The sequence below is a fragment of the Periophthalmus magnuspinnatus genome, chromosome 19 (assembly GCF_009829125.3).
Source record: "Periophthalmus magnuspinnatus isolate fPerMag1 chromosome 19, fPerMag1.2.pri, whole genome shotgun sequence".
NCBI lineage: Eukaryota > Metazoa > Chordata > Actinopteri > Gobiiformes > Gobiidae > Periophthalmus > Periophthalmus magnuspinnatus.
In genome coordinates, this window is record NC_047144.1 from 12,602,337 (window position 1) to 12,624,828 (window position 22,492).

The 22,492-nt window shown below is 38.3% G+C and overlaps 1 protein-coding gene across 1 annotated transcript; it reads right to left on the reverse strand.

Annotated features, from left to right (window-relative positions):
- Positions 1–117: 117 nt before the first annotated feature.
- scn4aa (sodium channel, voltage-gated, type IV, alpha, a) lies at positions 118–19,878 on the reverse strand. The gene is made up of 27 exons (XM_055229294.1): positions 19,584–19,878; positions 19,206–19,348; positions 19,050–19,130; positions 18,850–18,978; positions 18,685–18,776; positions 17,968–18,240; positions 17,821–17,884; positions 17,561–17,702; positions 16,141–16,338; positions 15,636–15,797; positions 15,363–15,495; positions 14,084–14,322; positions 13,424–13,597; positions 12,987–13,343; positions 9,874–10,317; positions 9,488–9,529; positions 9,273–9,408; positions 7,620–7,774; positions 7,057–7,230; positions 6,120–6,242; positions 5,233–5,514; positions 5,107–5,160; positions 4,826–4,963; positions 4,219–4,323; positions 3,772–4,042; positions 601–3,194; positions 118–473 (listed from the first exon to the last, which is right to left on the reverse strand). The coding sequence occupies exons 1-26, from the start codon at positions 19,836–19,838 to the stop codon at positions 1,912–1,914; spliced, it is 5,649 nt and encodes a 1,882-aa protein (XP_055085269.1). The 5' UTR covers positions 19,839–19,878; the 3' UTR covers positions 118–473; positions 601–1,911.
- Positions 19,879–22,492: the final 2,614 nt, after the last annotated feature.

Sequence of the window (22,492 nt, forward strand, 5' to 3'; positions counted from 1 at the left end):
CTCTTTGAAACAATTTACCTTTTTTGTGGTCATTTCTTATTTGTGGTAGTAAACATCCATACATAAGGCAAACGTACACTGCTATGTCCCAAAACAGTCACTAGAGGGCAGTCAATATTAAGAACACCTCCCATGTCTTTTTATTACTCTACCACTTCAGATAAAATTCATCAATAACAAAATATACACATTTAGGATACAGAAAAGTGTGACAGTGTGATGCAACCAGGGGTGCTTGTGGTTCTTTCTTCAATGAGATAGAAGGTAGAAGGATTTCACTACTTTCTGTATGATAAAGTTTGCACTGGTTTAGTTGTTTTTCTGCAGGTCACTGGACACAGACACTTTCTCCTCCAACAGGACTGAGATAGAGCAAAGTCATAGAAAACTAGAAAACTGTAAAAGTGCTTGAAAATGCATATGAATAAGACATTTCAGTTAAGACGGCAAGTGAAGCTTTTTACACACAGTCCCTGGAGCTAACCCATAGACTGTATACTGTATATACTTTATACAGTCTATGATGTAACCCATACACTGTATATTTACTTAATACAGTGTATGATCTAACCCACAGACTGTATCTTTACTTTATATGACCTAACTCCACATGGGCATAGAACAGTACTTTGTTTACACTTTTAAAGTGCATATGACACATTTCCATGTTTACAAGTATTACTTGGTTTGTTGGGATAGTACCTGTGGTAAATATTTATAATTAACTATTTTGGTAAGTTTAACATTATATTTGCTTGGTAACAGTTATGCCATTACCTCTACATATGTCATATTTGTGTCCAACGAGGAAGCAAAATTATACATTACTATATATTTTTTTGTTTTTTGTAAAATTATGTTGATTACTATGTTTAGAGAAATTAGTAGTCTAACTTGTCATATGCATTTTAAACTAATAAACAATGCTCTCCAATACTTCCAAGAAAGAGCAGTATCAGTGGGTATGAGCTTGTTTCAGTTGTTGGAGGCATAGGTAGGTATAAATAGTGCAATATAAACTGGGTCTTTAGCTCTGCCAGTTAGCTTGTTACCCACTTTGTCAGCAGTCACTTTAAATACTGCATGAGTTTACCAGGGCCACTCATGACTCAATAGTTTCACACTGGTCACATTTTGTGCTCTGCTAAAATTATCAATTAACAGTGTTTCTATACAAACCCATATTTGGAGAGAGTGATTACAATATTTCTATTGCCCGTTCCACTACACCCATCTGATTGTATACATTTACAGGCCCTATATTACACTATTTTTTGATCTACATTATAATGTTGTTTCCTCATCACAAACATACTTGGAGTTTTGTTTTATTCACACATGTTTAACACACAAATCCTGCATATTTAGGCTGAGTTCTTCTCTCAAACAGAAAACGCTCTGTTCCACCTTGTGATGTCATGTGGTGAGACAGGAAGCGCTCCACTGTGTTTTTAAAGTCCATACACCTTCACTAGAATCATAATTTCATCCCTCTCTACTGAACAAAAGGTAAAAGGTAGCTGATAACTTGAAAACTACCACTTGATGACATCACAAGGTGGTACAGACCTTTTTGATCTTTTGAGATGAAGACAAACTATTAATTACTCAAATATGTGTGAATGAAACAAAACATAACTTCGGGTATGTTTCTGAGGGGGTAACAACATTCTAACATGGCTTAAAGCTCACAAGAGTCCATTTTGTGTAATACAGGCCTTTATAATAATAATAAGGAAACATGTTTAGTTTGTCAGCGTGCTCTTGCAGACACAAACTTCACACTTCCCTGGGGTTTGTTTACAGCCTCCACAACAGGAATCATTTACCTCTAAAACTAGAAATATTTAGAGATGATTCCTGATGTTTTTGATCAGTAAAAAAGTCAGTAAACATTATCCCTCTTCTCTGTTATACAATGGACTCTCTTAAGTCTTCAAAGGGGATATAAGGGCAAGTGTTTGGGGCTGAATGTAACAAAACCTCGTTGGTAATCTCCACAGGCACTACTATGAGATGAGGATGCTCTGGCTCAGGGCTTTCTGAGTCTCTGTGAGTCTGGAGAAGCTGCTGCTCCGCTAAAGTCTGTAAATCCGCCCGCTCCATCTCCTCTGCCAGCTCCCGGTCTGTCCCATAGAGGACTCCCATCCTCCGAGCCAAAAGACCCTCTTTTTCTGGAGGCTCTTCCTCTTCGTCCCTCCTCCTTATCCTCAGAGAGCGGTGCATGAAAGCAGCGTGGCGTATGCAGCGTTTCAGTAAGTATGCGCGGTAAGCTTTCTGTATCATTATAGCAGACTGCAGCTCTTCTTTGAGACGAATAGTTGTGACTATGGGGGCAAATGAGTCTTTCTTGGGGTTACTGAGTGCAAACTTTGCCAAAATACTTTCGCGCATTGCTGCCATCTCCACAGTGTCTCCTAGGACCATTTGAGTAACAGCTAGTAACACATCAATGCAGTGAATCCTGTCACCGGTGACTAAAGGTATGTCAATTTCAATAAGGCGGAAGCGATTCGGCAGAGGGACCTTTAGCGGTTCTTGTAATGCGTCGCAAAATACAAAAAGTTGGCTGTATTCGATGTACTGAGTTCCTTCAGTGTCAAATTTCTCCCAAGTTTCATTAAACATCTCGAAGTCATCCTCACAGAGTGCATCCCCGCTCTCCTCCTGCGCTACATTGAAGTTCTCCAAAATGATGGCGATGTACATGTTGACCACAACCAGAAATGAAATGATGATGTAGCTACAAAAGAACATCATACCCATCCCGGGGCTCCCACAGTCCCCTCTCACATCCGTGCCCGGGTGCTCAAAGGTTGGATCGCAGTCTGGAGCCTCCCTGTTCAGCATAGGTAGTAAAAGCCCATCCCAACCTGCGGAGGTGGTGATCTGAAACAAACAGATAATACTCCCACCAAAAGTCTCAAAGTTAAAAATGTCATCGATACCGGCTCCCTTTTTGACATAGGCAAAGTTGGACATGCCGAAAATAGAAAAGATGAACATGATAAGAAAGAGGAGGAGGCCAATGTTGAACAAAGCAGGAAGTGACATCATGAGAGCAAAGAGGAGCGTCCGGATGCCCTTTGCTCCTTTGATGAGGCGCAGGATCCTCCCGATTCGAGCCAGACGAATCACGCGGAACAGAGTGGGTGACACAAAGTACTTCTCTATGATGTCCGACAGCATGGTTCCTGAAATAAATAAAATGTTTAGGATTAAAGGCAGCAGTGGAGGAATCTAATGAAGTACAAGTAGTCAAGTATTGTACTTAAGTAGAATTTTTTGTTATCGGTACTTTTCTTAAGTACATATTTGAAAGAAAATACTTTTTACTTTTGCTTCACTACATTTGAGAGTAGGTATCTGCACTTTCTACTCCACTATATTTTTGAACTGGACTGAAAGTAAACAGCACTTTTCATATGATTTGAGTGGTTATTTTTACCATGTTCAAGGTGATATCCTGACTTAAGTTTTCGAGTTAAAGCTTCGGCTTTGAGCAAACAAAAATAAATACACAAAATGTATAAGAAATCAATTTGTATTGTTACTGTTGACCAAAATATATATAATTTTTTAATCAATATCACTACACTTAACACTTTAACAAATGAATAACACTTTTGTGAAATACTTTTTACAGTACATTTTTAAATAGGCAATGAAATAAGATGTATTAGTAGTAAGTAGTTGTAGTAATAGCCCTGCTTTATATATGACACTACATTTTGAGGTTGCATAAATTTTAGTAGTGCATTTAATACTAACCTGCGATCGACAAAATCACCACAACAAAATCAAAAACGTTCCATCCATTTCTGAAGAAGTGCTGTCTGAGGGCGATTAGTTTCAGCACACACTCTCCGGTGAAGACGACGATGAAGGCCACATTGACTTTGAACAGGAAGTCCTCCTTCTCTGGGCTCTGGTCGTCCGTCTCCACCATCATCGTGACCATGTTGAGGCAGATGAGCACCATGATGAAGATGTCAAATGGCTGCTTACTGATGAAGTCAAAGACCATTCCCTGAAATGGGTTCTGGGGTCGAAGGTCAGGAGAGGGGACAAGGGAGAGGTTTGGACAGAGACACAAATCCGGGTGAGTCAAGTGACCTGTTCTCTCTGCTACAGTTCAAAGCTAAAGCTAGACCAGTTTGTCCTCACACTGAAAATAGCATTTAGTATCCAGGTTAAATACACATCCAGAACACTCACTGTTGGACGTGGGATTGGCTTCTGTGGCTTCTTTGAACCCAGTTTCTTCATAGCCTCATAGTACTTTTTCTGCTCTTCAGTCATGAAGATGTCCTTATCTCCAAAGTGCAGAAACAGTAAATCTGATTACTCAAGAGACTTTTAAGCTTTAAATTGCATATTAAAACAACATTATGAATGAAAATAAATCATTATATCATAGACTGTGTATATAAGTGGACATAGCTAATGTGCTAGCCAAATAGGAAGTGCTCATGGGCGTGCATCATGAACATTAATAACAGACAAATCAGGCGACTTCTTTCCCCAAGGTTGCTCCTGCTAGCGTTAGCAACACCTTTGACTGACAGCGTCGCTAAGTGCCACTCCCTTCTAAACAAGGGCTGCGGGCAGGAAAAGGCATTACTTTCAACAGCCTTGCTCCAGATTGGCTCTTTGGTTGCTATGATACTCGCAGGGTAGTTCCAAATATGGACTCGGCTCCAAATTTGACCCTATAACTGCTCGCCTCGATGAGCTTCATTTGACTGGAGCCGAATGCTCTGGGTGACGTCACATTCACTTAGTCCACTGCTTTATACAGTCTATGGATTATATTTATGCTTATCTTTTTCTTTTGTTGGTTGAAGTTATCAATAATCACACCAATGAACAAGTTGAGAGTAAAGAATGACCCAAAGATGATGAAGATGACAAAGTACATGTACATGTACAAGTTGATCTCATATGAAGGTTGCTCTTCTGGCTGAAAATACATTGATATACAAGATCTATAATCATATCTTAATAAACAGCAGTTCAAACCAAACAGATAGTAATGTTTGTATTTTAATGTAAAAAAGAACAAAAAACAGGTAGAAAGAGTTTTTTTAAATGCAGTGAAAGTACCTCTCTTGAGTCAACAGCAGCGTACATGATGTCCATCCACCCTTTGAAGGTTGCCTGCAGATAATATTTATAACAGTAACATCTTCATTCACATAAGATGAGCATATTATTTAAACAACATCTCACCACTTGAAGAAGGGAGAGGTATCCACTCCCCACATTGTCATAGTTGACTTTGACATTGACCCAGCGTGCTTCCTGTGTTGCTTCTTGAAGGGCTAAACAGTCACTTTTGTTATTAACAAGTGACATTGGGAGGATTTCTGCAGTCGTGGTGTTGATGCAGCGATAAAACTTTCCAGCAAAAAGATTGACTCCCATGATGCTGAAGATGAGCCAGAAGATCAAACAGACCAGCAGCACATTGAAGATGGAGGGAATGGCTCCAATTAAGGCATTGACCACAACCTGAAACCCAAAGAATATTTGAGCCTTCCTTAAAGGTCCTATATTAAACAAATTGACTCTTGGGCACTTTAAGCCATGTCATAATGCTGTTACCTTCTCAAAAACATACCTGGAGTAGTGTTTTGTTTCATTCACGCATGTTTGAGTAACCTTGTATTATTGGTCTGTCTCCAAAGCTCAAAATGCTCTGTTCCACCTTGTGATGTCATGAAGAGGTAGTTTTCAAGCGAACAGCTACCTTTTACCTTTTATTTAGTAGAGATTGACAATTTCAGGTCTGAAATAATCCAAATGATTCTAGTGAAAGTGTTTGGGAACAGAACGCAACCTAAATATGCAGGATTTGTGTGTTGTGAATGAAACATAACAGACACAGATATGTTTGTGATGAGGAAACAACATTATAACATAGAAAGGTAAAGGTAATAATAATAGGTATAAATAATCATTGCTCTTACCAAAGCAGCTCTTATGTCCACTCAGTAAGCATGCAAGGATCAAACTCACAAACAGAAGCCAGTTAAATTAGTAGCACAAAAAACAAAGGATCCCATTTATGTGAAATGATTTACTATATAAAACTATACACTATATAAGAAACTTACTCTCATTCCTTCAAATCTTGACAAAGCTCGAAGAGGTCTGAGTGCTCTGAGAGTTCGTAGGGATTTGATTGGTCCAAGTTCAGAATAGCCCAGCCAGTTGGCAACTAAACTAATCAGGGAAACCTGTGACAGATTCACAAAAGTTCATGTGAATCATTTAGCAACAAACACCTTTTATATTAGGTCTGTCAAGATGAATACTATATAGACTTCAAGACATGACAGATGGAACGATAGTTTTTGGGGGGCAATATTTACCATGGGGGCGTTTTCTTTGCACTAGTGAGACATTTTTTGATGATTTTTCTGTTCTACCATGAGATTTGAGCTGCAGAGGGTTGAATTATGAACTTCTATGACTCATTGTAGACACAAACTAACTACTTAAAAGTTGCATTCTTGTATTTATTTATTGCAACTTTTTTTTAACAATATTGTACATTTAGAATACTTTTTGGGATAATTCTGCTTTATGGTTGGTATGCTTGGTTTCAATATTATCGTTTAGGCCAGTCACTATAATTACTCTATTGACTTATCGTTTAATATGATAGCTAGAACAATATATTTTGGGGCTCAATATTTATCATAAGTACAATTATCTTCATAAAAGTTGGGAGATTTGAGGTATTTTTTTATTTCTATGGCTAATTATTTCTTCATTCTGTTATTTATTTGTTGCAGCTCATGTCTCTTAATGATAATGTCTATTTACAAATGGTTTACTGGGAATATCTTTCATTACTGTTTCTGTATCAATAGCAGTAGTTTCAATATTATCATTTATCACAGAATATCTCTTTAGCGATATTTCGTGCTTCAAAATTTGTTACGTGCTTCAAATATATTTACTTCAACAATATATCGCACTTCAAATTTTGGCATCGTGATAGGCCTATTTTGTACAACAATAACCAATACAAAATGTGCAACTTACATCTACAATGAAAAAGTCCAGCCAACACCAGGCATTTGTGAAGTACGTCTTGAAGCCATACGCCACCCATTTCAGCAGCATCTCCACCACAAAGATGTAGGTGAAGACTTTGTCAGAATACTCTAGTATTATTTTAACTGTGCGTCTGCGATCAATGTTTATGTCCTCAAAGGCCTGTGAAAGCAAACACAAACACAACACAAAATGAGTTCTTCTGATTCTCTCACATCTCCATTATGTTAGTGTCATATGAACCATCTCGCACTCTGAGGACTTCAGGGACCGGCCTCCTGCTGGTGCGTTTTAGTTTTCTGCAGCTAAAACCTGGAACCTTTCAGTCATATGCACAGCTAAACAGAACCATTCCGAGCCTGGATTTAAACACTGTCAAAGTAGTGGCCTGTCTCACACCTTCAGGAAGATTGCTGTATTGTGATTTTAATGTCTTTCTTATTCTGTAAACCACTTTCAATTACTTTGTGTATAAATTGTGCTATTTAAATAAACTTCCCTTGCCTTGCTTTGCCTTCTTAGAAAATGTAGTTTCTGTCATGAGCACCTACCAGGGCCCCGCTGCTGAGGAGGATCATGAAGATGATGAAGGTCTCAAACCAGTCGTGCTCCACAATAGTGAAGCAGGTCCTACGAATGTTCCACCAGGTTTTTCCTCGACCTTCAGTGATGTCCACAAAGAGACAGGGCCAGCGCTGGACACAGCCTTTAAACATACAGAACTACCTAAATATATTGCTGGGTTTCAGATGACATCACCACATTCTATAGGACAATATTGTTTAATATTTTTTTAATACTATTTAATACAGATAGGGGGTGACAAAAATTTTAAATGTTAAAATGCAGATTTTTGTAACAAAACAGAAAGTTCTTTAAACATATAGAAATACCTAAATATATTACTGGGTTTCAGATGACATGCAGATGCAGATTGTTGTAATAAAACAGAAAGTTTTATTACAAATTGGGTCTATTTACTGATAGAAATGATCCGGTAGAAAATTTGTGTATTTACCTATCAAATATGTCATGGCAAGGTACAATGTAATCAGTGGTGGAAGGTAACAAAGTAAAAGTACTGTACTTAAGTAGAATTTCTAGGTATCTGTACTTTACTTAAGTACATTTTATAGTGCTTTCTACTACACTACATTTTTGAAATGGACTGAAAAGTAAAAATATAAGATTTGAGGGGTTATTTTGACCGTGTTTGTGGTAACGTCTTGAGAAATGTTTTCAAGGTCAAGCTTTGAGCAAACTATAATATACAAAATTTCAGAAACGTATTGGAACTGCTGACCAAAATATGCATAATTTTTAAATAAATATCACTACATTTAACAAATTAATAACACTTGTGTGAAATACTTTGGTACATACATTTTTAAATGGGTACTTCTACTTTTACTTAAGTAGATTATTTTCATGAGATACTTTTACTTGAGTAACTTTTTGCCTCTGTATCTGTACTTTTACTTAAGTAACAAAATTGAGTACTTCATCCACCATTGAATGTAATCAATAGAGAAAACTGTCTCTTGCCCCCCATGTGACAGTATGACATCATCACATACTAGAATCTGAAAATAACTGATACAGTAGTCTTATTTTGGAGACTTTCTTCTTGTGGGGAGATGAGTCTTGTGTAACTAACCCATCTTTCAAAGAGACACTCAGGATATTCATCAGGAGTATTGAACTGGAGGATAAGCCCCCATCAACCCCGTTTTGGGTTGATGGGGTAAACGCACAGCCAGATGGAAACCCACCAAGACACAAGATGAGCATGAAAACTCCACATTGATATATATAAAAACAGACTGGGAGTTTTGTTTTGTGTCATTCTCACATGTTTAACACACAAACCTCTCTCAAAAAGAAAACACTCTGTTCCACCTAGTGATGCCATTTGGTAATACAATAATTGCTCAGCTGTGTTTTTAAACTCCATACATCTTCTCATTTCTTCATCTTCATTTGGATGATTACAAGACTGGAATTGACAGTCTCTACTAAGATTAAGACTAATGAAGGATTACTCAAATATGTGTGAATTAAAAAACCTCCAGGTATGTTTTTGAGGAGGTAACAGCAGTATAACATGGGGAAAAGCTCACAAGAATAGATTGTCATTGTAAAATTACTAAGGTGGTCAACTTCCACATGCACATTTACAAAGATATGAGTGTGATATTTCCCACCGTCAGTGAAGCAGGCCTCTGGCTCCACTGGATCAGGCTCCTCCACCTCCACCTCCTCTGGTTCAGACTCAGATGATTGATAATCCGCGGTGCTGCAGACTGAAGAATCCCCATCCCCACTGAATGTACCTTGTAGCTAGCAGTAAGTATAAATCACCCATTTAGTTTGCTTTTACAGAATTCATTAGAAAGGCAAACTGAATTGTGTTACTTACTTTGACACCTCGGTACCAGAGATCTTTACTTCTTGCTTTTCTCTATAAAAAAATACAGAAATCATAAGTCCAAATATGTAATACTTTACAGAATATGTTTTTTGTTGTAAACCAAACTCTCTCACATCACAACATTCAGATAGAGGACAGCTAAAATGATCTCTTATAGAGATTTGTGTTCTAATACAAGAAGAGAATAGAAATTATCAGGATGAACATTTGTGCCTTTATTTTTTGTATATTTCATGTCGAAACACAATGTAATCAATAGGGAAAACTAGTTCTTGCCCCTCATTTGGGAGTATGACATCATCTGAAAACCACCAATACCTAATCTAATATAATGCAATTAAATGCTATTGCAGATTAATTACAAATATGATTACCATTTCAAACATTTTCTTATCACTTGTCTCTTCGCTCGAAGAGGTTTCTTCTTCATCATCATCTTCGTCATCATCTAAGATTTCAAAGTCTGACTCTCCCTCAGCCATTGGTACACTAAATCCAACCTCCGCATCCAGAACAGCTTCAGAGGTGGGACCCTCCACGACACAGTTTGGAATCCCATCAGCCAGTTTCAAAGCTGTAGTCGACTCCAAATGATTCATCTCAATCTCCTCCATTTTACTGTCTGGATCCTCCTCCTTTGGTTTTCTCCCAAGAATCTGCAAAGCCTTTCGAATGATGTACGATTTTAGCCAAGCAATCCCCCATTTGATCCGGCCAATGGCAATCTGGAGGTTGTTCATCTCTCCATCCTCTTCTCCAGGAGCCAGGTTGTCCCCACTGAAGGAGCTGAGCAGCAAGGCCAAGAACAAGTTCAAGACCTGCAAGAAGCAGTCATTATAATTTTATAATTATATAATATGACAGTTGAATTATTTAGCATTAGAAGCATCAAAATATTAAAAATTGACTTTCATAATCTTTGTTATACCGATTGCAAATTGTAAGCTTACTCAGAGAGTCTACATTTAAGGCTTGAGTGCCCAGAAACCTTCTGTTTCCTGCCCCTGTCTCTGCTCATGTTTTTGATTAGTTGAAATTTTCAGACTCGAGATTCTACACTCAAGGTTAAAAAATATCACTCAGCAATTTTTACTTTTTATTTTATTTGTTTTGTCAAACTTGATCAAGTCATTTTTTTATATATATATAAAGGAACTATATGTAATATTTTTATTTTAAATTCCATAAACATGACCTAACTGTGTATAGGTATTTCTGGTAACATTTGTACCTTTTTTTTCTTAATTACAAAAACATTGGACATTATGGCCAGGTTGTTAAACATTATAATTTGATGTTTTGGTTCTCAAGACAGTCAGAAAGCAGAATGAGCCTCACAATCAAGTCTCTCATTTGGGTTGCCAGATTCAGTGGTGAAATCCAGTTGGTTAAAACTTAAAAGGACTTTCTCCGATCTGAATCCTCACTACCTAAACCCCATCACCTGCAGCCAATCATTACCAACAAATAAGTCAACACTGCACCGATTCTCTGGGAGGCTTTAAAACGGCTCTGTAGGGCCTATGGAACTTATTTACTGTCAGGATCAGCAACCTCATGTAAAATAATACAACCTGAATTAATAGTGACGCCCACAGCAACTTCCGTAATAAGGTGAATATGTTGCCCATACACTGAGAATGAGAAAAACTTGCGGCGTTAGGGCACTGCAACCCAGGTTCAGTGATTGTATTACCTTTTAAAACAGAAAGAGTGCGGGCTACATAGAGTCCTTTTAAATCCTCACCGCTAATGTGAGCCATGATAAGGAGATTATCAGTGTAATTGACTTCACCTGTCAGGGATCATTTAGCATGGAAACTATATGGTGGTATTTTCCCTTGTTCCTGGAGAGGAAACGTGGTTAACCCTTGGTCGCTAAAGTGGCTAAAGTCACTGTGAATAGTATCTCACATGACATCACATATCAAGTCCAAGCTGTAGGAGCCTCAGTAAATATTACGTTATCTGTCACCTAACGCATATGCTTCTATCTTTAGTTTGTAAAGCTGGTTAGACACTTTCACAGTTCCTCTTCCCCAGGTTTAGAGAGAGATCACAGTTACATAGAGCTAGTGTGGGCTGATCCTGTGCATTCCTGTGTCCAAGCTGTGAGGCAGGAAGAGGAGGCTAACACACACGAATGAGCCCCTCAAACTGTCTCAGCAATAAATAAGTGGAAACAAGATAGGAACAGATTTCTTTATACAGGGATATAATTCATAGGCTTGTAAAAGGTTGAATCTGTCTGCACTCAGTAAGCGTCAGAGTCTGTAGACTACAGATCAACAGCTACAGTTGGTGTCTTTGCTAAATATGAATAATTATACAAAATACTCATGCCTCTTTTTCTGAACTCATCTACGAAAATCTATCTCAAGTGTTTGATCCAGACTGCTAGGTTCACTAACACTATAACACACAGGGGATGAACTCTAGAGCTCATGCAGTATAACTCAAACTCGTCGTCTCGTCTTTAACAAGCCCACTATTTCCTTGCCCAGCGGCTGAAATGTCAACCACTCTGCTACAATGCACCTGACCAGACTTGTTACGTAATATATTTTCAACATAATTTCTAGTAACATCTATGACGAATTTGCAGCAGCTCAGTAAATGTAACCTCTTTCTGACACATTATTTTAGTTACTAATTAGATCTCAGTCAATATTACATTAGATTAATTCAATTAACTATAGTTCAGCATTTAATCACTTGACTTGACCCACCTGCTCTCTGCTGCCTCAGCTGTCTGTGTTTGTTACAGCAGCGGCTGCATGCTCACTAGAGCCAGGTCTTAGCACATATTCAAGGTCAAATGCACTGTTTGACCACTGGTCATTGGCTTTAAATAGAAACAGCCGCTGATGAAGTACGTAACTTTATTATGTGGCTTTATGTCACTGTGAATAGTGTCCATGTCTCTAAATGTGCATGCATGCACTGAACGCTGTGAGGTGAAGTGTGAACCACAAAAAAGCTTTGATTATTTCTGGCATGGCACTCTACAACACTTTTGTCATCACATTATGATGAGCAGCTTCCTTTTCTGTAGCTATGAATAACTCAGGAAGTGGATTTGGCTCTAGTAATTCTCTAGGATATGTGAATGTATTTACAATTTCTTCAGTGACGTCAACAAGCCCAAAATGTCACACACTGGTCTTAGGACCCACTGGATACAATTACAAGGCATGACATTACACACTGTTTGGCTGTGGCCTCTTAGGCTCAAGGAGTTAACAATATTCTAAGACAGACCAAACTATCTGAGGGTATTATAGTTAGACAACTGTAATCTATTAAAATGGGTTGTTTGTCAGCTTTGCAGGTTCACAGCAGAGACACACAATAACGTACATCCAGAAATGTCAAACAACAAATCTTCTAAATATATAACTATAAGCTAAAAACAATAAGTACTGCACTCTCAAATACTGAATAGCTGAAGTCAAAGGTAAAGTAAACAGAAACAAAAAATACTTACTACCAGATTTCCAATGACCATGACCATCATGAAGACAATGAGGCACATGCCAGTACCTGCCACCTCCATACAGTGCCACATGGTCTCAATCCATTCTCCACAGAGAATCCGAAACACGATGAGGAACGAGTGGAAAAAGTCGGTCATGTGCCAGCGTGGCAGCTCACAGTCCTCTGATATCTTACACACACAGTCCTTGTAGCTTTTACCAAACAGCTGCATCCCAACAACAGCAAAAATGAAGACAATAATGGCCAGCACTAAAGTCAAGTTTCCCAGTGCTCCCACTGAGTTTCCAATGATCTTGATCAGCATGTTCAGTGTGGGCCATGACTTGGCCAGTTTAAAGACTCGAAGCTGTCTCGAAAAGAACAGACAGTGTTCATGTAATAGCAAGTAAAAGCAACAATCAAACAAACTGTTGAAATCTTTCTCACCAGGCGAAATGACCTTAGGACAGATAATCCCTGGACATTGGCCAGCCCAAGTTCAACCAAACTCAGAGTCACAATGATGCTGTCAAAAATGTTCCATCCCACTTGAAAATAGTAGTATGGATCCATGGCTATTAGCTTGAAGAACATTTCAGCTGCGAAGATACCAGTGAAAACCTAGGGATAGAAGATGAGGATTTTATTACAGTTATTAAAGTGGGACTAAACACCTTAAGTCAAACACAACACATTGTAAATAGAGTTGCTGAACTGGGCAATATCTGGAAGACTAAAGAAAAAAATAGGGGGGAAGGGCCTGGAGGTATAGTGTGATTGGTCTAATAGGTATCCACCCCTGTACCCAGAAGTTTGTAATCAGAAACATGGCTGTACAGAAGGCAGTCCTGGGTGATGTCACATAGTACTTGATACTGCAGTGGCCACTAGAGGCAGCACACGCTCAGTTTTTGACTGTTTTTGACCACAGGTGCATTTTACTTAGTTTGCACTAAAATTGCCCAAAAAAGACTAGGAACAGACATTAGACAGCCATAGACATTACTATTAACACACCATATACAGAGTTTAGTAGCAAAAAAATAAAGATTTAGTGTTTAGTTCCAATTTATAATAGACACATTTCATTGTAGAACAGTTGCTTACCAGATTGCCGACGGAGAGCATGTGGTCAAACTCTGGAGTCATGGGATAGTGCTCCATTGCCATAAACAGGGTGTTTAAGACAATACAGATGGTGATGGTCAAGTCCACAAAAGGGTCCATCACAACAAAGTACATCCACTTCTTAAAATTGACCCAAGGCACGCAGCAGTCCCATTTCAAGAACATGTCAGCGAACTTATACCAGCCGGGTGGGCATGGCCGTTGTGCCTCCTCCAACTCTAGACAAAAAGAGGCAAACAGCAGTCAAAGTATTGTGTAAACTTTCATAAGCATCAATAATGCAGTGTTTCTCAACCTGTGGTGTTACTGGTGGTATGCAGGGCTCTGTGCAGTTTGAATATTTGTTTTATTCAGAAAGAATGTTTAATGTTTTTGTTAATCATTATTCTGAATGACCTTATCCATTGTTTAGTCTAATTTTAGAGCTGGTATAATGTAATTTTAGAGCTCACATCCTGAATCCTCCCAGCCACCACATGTATCCATATCATCAATAAATATCTTTATCATATACCACTGTTGTGGCGTGGTCCTTGCTTCTGAATATAGGTCTGGTTGTAAAATAATGTGTAGTAGCCCGAGAGTTGAAGAGAAGTGGCATGAGGCGGGAGTTGTACCACATGAGAAGTTACTGATTTACTATCAATGAGGGAACCAGGACCCGGATACTTGAACTCTCAAGACATTGTGATAATGTTGTCCATTTTAGTCTAGTACAATCCAGTTTGGCTATGCCTCTGTTGTAATGAGTGTTATACCTTTGATGCCACAGGTTAAGATAACAAGGACTGACCTGGCAGTGACAGCCCTCAGTACACCACAGAAATGGAATTTCACCCATAAAGTCTCATTTTAGATCTGGTAGTACTCAGAAAGCCAAATATAAATAAATATTAAACAAATATGACTTTAGGTGGTACTTGGATGCAAAAAGTGAGAACCATTTTACTAGTGCAATCCAAAGTGACTTAATAAACTGTCTTTGGTCGGCAGGGTTAAGTTGAGCCAAAATACCCCAAGCTTAACACCACTATGCCACAGCACCAAATGTTGATGTTACAATAACAGGGATTATCCTGGATACAGCTACAGAATGTAATTCAGGATAACAAAGCTACTGTGCTAGGCTTCATGTGTACACAGCTAATACTAAACTATGATAAACTGCAGTTAGAGAATTAGAGATCTGTGTTTCTAAAATGTGTTAGATCAAATCAGCTCAACAAAAGATAAAGCTGTGCAAAATGTACTACTATACCTTCCATGGCTGCCATAGTAGCGACTGTGAGAACACTGCCTGTTCTATTTGTCAGGCCTGGGTCTTCAACATGAAGCATGCTGCTGTGCTCAGAGCCTAATGACTTTTTTGTCTCTTCTTCATCAGGGGGCACCTGTAGCAATCATGAACAAACGAACCCATTATTCTCAACTTACAAACAAATAATAAAATAAAACAGCCAATGAAAAAACAAAACAAAACAAAAAATGTAATGACTGTTTACTAAAATGTTTTTATTTTGTATTGACTTACCTCCACCATAGTGGGTGCCCTGATGAGAAGTTTAGGAATGACCCTCCCATTGCAGTCCTTTGTGACCTCCTCATGATCAGGGCTGTGGTTTCTTTCTGATGCTGCGTGCTGGCTGAGGGACTTTTTACTGGTGAGAGTCGTACGACTACCCTGAAGCTGGGCCTACAAATGCATTTAGTAGTCAGGGTGGTATGATTATTCACTATCTGTACATATACTGTATAGATATAAATATATGCTGCATCAACAATTTGTTTTTAAATGATTTTCCCATTGAATGCACTTTTGTTTACATGAATATCTATCTACCATTTTACTGACTGTAACAACAAGACCTGTTTCTTATGCTGTATAAGTGTACTGAAATCAATGCATGCATTTTAATTTTGAATGCTAAAATTATTTTTTATGTGCTAACTAGTCCAGTCTAATAAATGAATTGCACACCCAACATCAGAAACAGATTCAAACTTCCTTTCTTCATTTCCATTAGTGTGTGCAGTACCTGTTCCTGATTCCTGAGTTGCTCTAGCAGTCTCTGAAACTCCTCCTCCTTCTCGATGGCCTCCCGTTGCGTGGCCTGGTTCTGCTCCTCGTAGGCCATGGCCACCACAGCCAGGATCAGGTTAATGAGGTAGAACGAGCCCAAGAAGATGATCACCACAAAGAACAACATGTACGTCTTTCCAGCCGCACGCAGGATCTGTGTGGCAGGTGTGAAAGAAGCTGCAAGAACTTAGGACAAAAGTTTTAAACACAGAATTCATAATGAACAAATAGTTGATTCGATATAAACCTGAATAGAATGCATCAGCTAACTACTTTGTGTGTGCAAAATGTGTCCTGCCCCAGTACAGATATATTGTAATTTTAATACATAATTTTGTGGCTTAAATAAAAGTACAGATACTGGAGCAAAAAAAAAAAGTAAGATTAAAAGAATTTCATGCAGATTTTGAGGTTTTATAGGGCTTCAAACTTATTGATTTTGATAAAAAATCTGTGATAAATTTTGTACAACGGAAATAATGAAAATGATTGTTATTTTCTATTTGTATATTTTTGTTTGCTGTTTACTGTTTGAGATCTGCTCGAACTACACATTTGTAGTTCAAGCAGGTCTTAAACAGTATTCATAAAAAGTACTTTTACTTTTCAGTCCTGTGCAAAAATGTAATGGAGCAGAACGTACAGATACCTGCTGTCAAATGTAGTAAAGTAAAAGTAAAAAGTATTCACTTTAAAATGTACTTAAATAAAGTAAGGGTATGTATTAAGCAGTTACTACACCTAAATCAGTCTTAATAAACTGTTTGTATGAAGCCTCATCCTTCATTAAAGCAGACCTATTGTGCTTTCATCTGCTTTATAGTTATAATTATGACACCTGTGGAGCATTATGTTATAATTTGCACATTTTAAATTGCAATATTCATCTAAAATGACTTAATAAAAGAAACAAGTCCTCTAAATTCCATGTTAGAAAACCGCAGTGCCCAGTGGGAGGTGACGTCGCCGTAAACGTCATCACAACAAAGAGCCATGTAGCGGTGAGCCCGTCCTATGGATAGGTACAGATTACACTCACAAGTAGCAGATTTGTTTTTGTTTTTTTTCATTTGAACCAAAATAACTACACAACACTGATAAATTCTGCACATATCACAGATTAAGAAAATAAAATTGAAAATGGAGGAAATACAGAACAGTGGGCGGATGCTGCTGGCGGTGAAAATAAGGACTGATCTGCAATATATAGGGTCTTGAAACTAGAACTTCGAGAGAGTAAATGAGAACTATAACATGGTTAAAAGCTCTGAAAAGTAAATTTTGCATGTTAGGTCTGCTTTAAGTAAACTAAAAGTGTAGATATTATAAAGCACTACCATAGTTTATTTATAGCATTAAATTAAAGAGGTACCAACCAGCTGAAACAGGTTTTCCCAGTAGTCCTGCGTCATAAGTCTGAACAGAGCGAGGAAGGACCAACCAAAAGAGTCAAAGCTGGTGTAGCCATAGTTAGGGTTCCTCCCAGCTTTAATACAGGTGTATCCTTCAGGGCACTTTCTATCAACACGGAAAATAAGTCAGTCTGTTTGTCCAGTATCTGATTTATCTATATGTATCTAAATCTAAAATATAAATATACATATAAAATAAATTACAACATTATAAATTAGCATACCCAGCATCGGAGCTGTTTCCACAAATCAGAGCATCCAGACTGCCTTCCACAAAATACTGATTTTCTACAACAATATTTCAAGAATTCAAGAAAAAAACCAACAACAAATCACTTCCATATGAACTGTGTCAAGTTGATGTTTTTTACCTGGATTCTCAATATACTCCTTGAAATCAAATGTACTGTTGATATATGTTGAGTTGTCCAATAATAAGGAGTCATTGAATAGAGATGTAGTGTTAAAGAACTCATAGGTAGTGTCATTGGACAGGGGCCAGCGCACACATTTCTGACGCAGGTTCCCCATGAAGAGCTGAAGACCCACGAGAGCAAACACAGCGAGGGCAAAGACAGTCAGAATCATCACGTCCACCATTTTCTTCACAGACTGGATCAATGCAGCTACAATGGTTTTTAAACCTGGCAAAACAAAACAGTTCATATTAGATTATAGAGAACGGTTACAATTGCTTGGTTTCAGATGACATTCCATAGGTCAGATAAAATTAATATTGTTCAAGTGCAGATTTGTGTTGTAATACAGTGAGTTCTGGGGTTTATTCACTAACAGAAATGATCTGGTTCAATATTTGTGAATTTACCTTTTGGTTATTTCATGGCAAAGTACAATGTGATCAATAGGGTAAATCTAATTCTTGCCCCCATCTGGAAGTATGACATCATCCAATACTACCAATAATCAGTTCAATTTTCACTAAATGAATATTATTTTTAGGCTAAATGTTTTTAATAATAATAATAATAAATTTTATTTATATAGCGCTTTTCAGGACACTCAAAGTCGCTTCACAGTGGAAATGTGCATATTCATTTATATGGGTCAAAACATTATATTAGACATACCAGGAATCACAGTGATTGTTTTGAGGGCTCGAAGCACGCGAAAGGTTCTGAGTGCTGACACGTTGCCAAGGTCAACAAACTCAGTAACATATCTGGGAAGAAAAGTTCAACTTTTGAGTCTAAAATGTAATTTAAACGACACAGTGAATACCGCAGGATACATACGCCATACTGATGACCATGAAATCCAGCCAGTTCCATGGATCTCGAAGGAATGTAAAAGGTCCCACACAGAAACCTCGAGACAACACTTTGACTGTCGCCTCAAATGTATAAATGCCAGTAAAAACATACCTATGAAAAGATAATAAACAGAATTAAGAGGAAATAGATGTATTTTCATGGTACAAGATGGTGATACATACTCAACAGTTTTACTCCACGCTGGTGGGTTGCTCATTGTCATGAACACACAATTGGACAGAATTGTGATCATGATGAACATGCTAAATAATTTAATTCTTGATTAAGGAATAAATGTTGCATAAACAATAATATAAGTACATATTCTACCCGTTAACTAATAGGTCATGTTTAAAGGATATGAATGTATGAGAATTTTAATGGCTCCTCTCCTCACAAGACTGAAGGGGGTCAGAATGTAGCAGGCCGGTTCAGCACTGAACCTGTAGATGGTGTTTCCTTTAGTGATCACAATGAATGTCTGAGAAAAAAGAGCATAATTACTCAAATTAGTAATATTAGAATAAAGTTGCTTTGACTTGACAAATACTGCACTGATTAATTAATAATACTCACACAGCTTATAAATATTATATGTATGAAATACAGCTTGCATGTTAGAATTTAATGAATGTTTTTTAAACATTTATTCAATTTTTATCTACAGCCCTACAGAGGCTCTGCTCAGTGCACTAAGAGACTGTGTTCACACTGACTTGCTGTGCTTTGTAGAAGGGGTCAATGTCCTCCAGAGGGGTGTTGAGTAGTTCAGACGGAGGGTCTCCAAAGATCAGCGGCAGACTCTTGCCTGCTTCCAGGTCTGGGTTGGGTCCCTCTGGTTCCTCCCCCTCGTGGCCCTCTACAGCAGCTGCCTTCTGACTCTCCTCCTGGAGCCTCTTGATCTCCTCCAGCGACGCCTGGGTGAAGGGCCGAAACACTTGGGTGCCTGGGGGAGGGAGCAGGATGGCCATCTTCGCATCGCGAAGCAGAACTGCCACACCAAGTTTTCCCTAGAAGAAACTGGAGGAAGGAATTTGCATTTTAATCGCTATTAATTACAACTGTCATAACATATATCTTTGAAGTTTAGCCGTCTAAACGGCTTTATGTTTGTAACCTGATGCATGTGGATCTTTGGCATTGGTAGTGATCATCAGTGTTGAGCTTTGATCTGTGTTTCACCTCCACACCCCACATTCCTCCATCTGTCCAGTGTCACAGCGCTCTGACTCTCACTGAACCATAAGCTCTTAAAAGTGTCTCCATAGTAACAAAATGACTAGACACTCGGATACTTTCCCTCCCTCTAAAGACATCCTGACATTAGCCGTATACATCAGATTACTTATTAGCTTAGCAGACACTCACTTCCTTTTCCAAATGGCATTTGCTTACACTCTTTGATGTGTTTGCAACCAACTAAGATAAACTGTTTCTTCTGTGGCAGCTATTAGGTAGTAAGGCTTCATGATGTTAGATTATAAAACTTTAAGATTTAAGATTAAGCAAAATGCATGAAATAGTTGTTTGGAATAGAATGCAAATGTGTATACAGTATACTATAGTATATGCTTAAAAGAATGTAATGTAATGTTTACACCTGCACAGTGAGACAGTGGTTAATTCAGAGATCGCAGTCAGCTCAAAAGAAGAATTTACATTGTGCACAGGGGGTAAAGTGACACATATAATGAATGAACAGGCTAATACCTGGAGCACTCAGACAAAAATGAAGCATTAAAAGTTGTGAGCGCAGCCACACGCTCACACAGATAATGTGGCTGCACAGCTGCTGCAGGCCGTCAGGAGCGAGTGTCGCCTTTCAGAAGCCCGATGACTCTGCTCATTCCTGCGGCTGAGCCTCGCACAGAGCCTCACATCCCTCCGATAAACAGGACCCTCAGCCAACTCATCTTACCCAGCTCTGAGCTACCTCCTACCCCCTACCCCATCAGCCCTATCTGCTACCACACTATCCCACCTCCACTCGTCACTCAAACCACTTTTACATCAAAGCACCACTCACCCACTCACACACACTTTCACACACCAATTTAAGCAGACACTGGAGGCAAGGTTAAGGTTAAGTGTCTTGCCCAAGAACACAACAGCAGCGCAGTGTGCTCTGTTTGGAGGGATTGGACGAATCTTTAAGTCAGTGGGAGAGCACTCCCCCAGTGTGCCTTGCACCTTTGCCTACCTTTATGCTTGTTAAAACAGTAAATAAAATGTACTTAGACTTTTGCCTTGATAAGGGGCTGATAGATCCATTTATGCCTGAGAAGGCCTTGAAACCTTTGCCATTTTAGTTTAGGTTGTGGAGGTAATGAGAACATTTTTATATTACATTAGGCAGCTATGGTAATAAAATAAAAAGCAAAAATTACTTTTATCAAAAGCTGATGATAGCAGTTTTTGACAAAAATCATTTTCAAGTCTGTAAGGATCAATCTTTTAAATATTATAATTGCTGCACAAAGATTAGCGTAGAGATGCTTTAAGATAACATTTTCATCAGTAATCATGATTATACAGGTCAAGATACCTAAATGTGAAGTGTTTTTTATCCTGCTGTGTCACATTAACTTAACTTTATATTTCAGGAAGTTTAATTTTAAAAAAAGCTGGTCACATTCTAGGAATTGTAATCTATTACATAATGCAAATAGAAGTAAATGAAGGATTTGACTGTTGTTTGTTCATATTGTTAGTAATCATGAACAATTATAAAATGTTTCTTCTCACAATAATCGTCAACAGTAAAATGTCATGATTCAAACCGTTTTAACCATGGGGTCCGTGAACTGTTTGAAGAATAAATATGTGAATGTAACATATAAGAGAGTTTATGTACCATGACAAACATCTCAATCTGTCACTGAACACGGACCATGTTGAGAATTTAGTTAAGCTGTAAACAACAAACCAAGTGAGCAAACAAGAGCTTTTATCACACGTCCTTTGACATTTGCCGTGGCCCCATTCCCCTATGTTTCTCACGGGGTCAAATCGCAGCCATCGCTCCCTGAAGTTCACTCTCTCTGGCCTGCTTCAACACCCTGTCACCTATCCATTAACCCTGTATTTCAACCCTATAGGGGGCACATTAATACAGACCACTCCACCTGTTACAACTTCCCATGAGTCACATTAAGTAACACATCCTTTCACAATGAAGAGCTAAGCTAGAGCAGTCATTACGGTTTATGATCTATGTAATCACCCTTATATTTAGTCCGGATGTGTATTTACAGACATATTCCTGAACACATTATGCTCCTGCTAAGACGACAGCTGCTGTCATTCATGGTATGCCTCAGTCACTACATACCAGGAAGCTGTGAAGACCCAGGATAATCTCCAAGACCAGCTCCATGGTCTGATGGCTAATAGACATATAGACCTGTTGATTTATAACTCCAGAACTGCTACATCTATAGATAACAATTGGCTTTCACTGTTATCGTATCTGTCCAAAGATAAGTTTACAAGGAAGTATAGTGCGAAATGGGGGCGAAGAGTGGGGAGGACATTCATCATATTATCAGAGTTGGGAATTGAGGTATTAAGAAGTATTATCTATTACTATTTGGCCAATGCATTCGGATGCAAAAATCAAATCAAA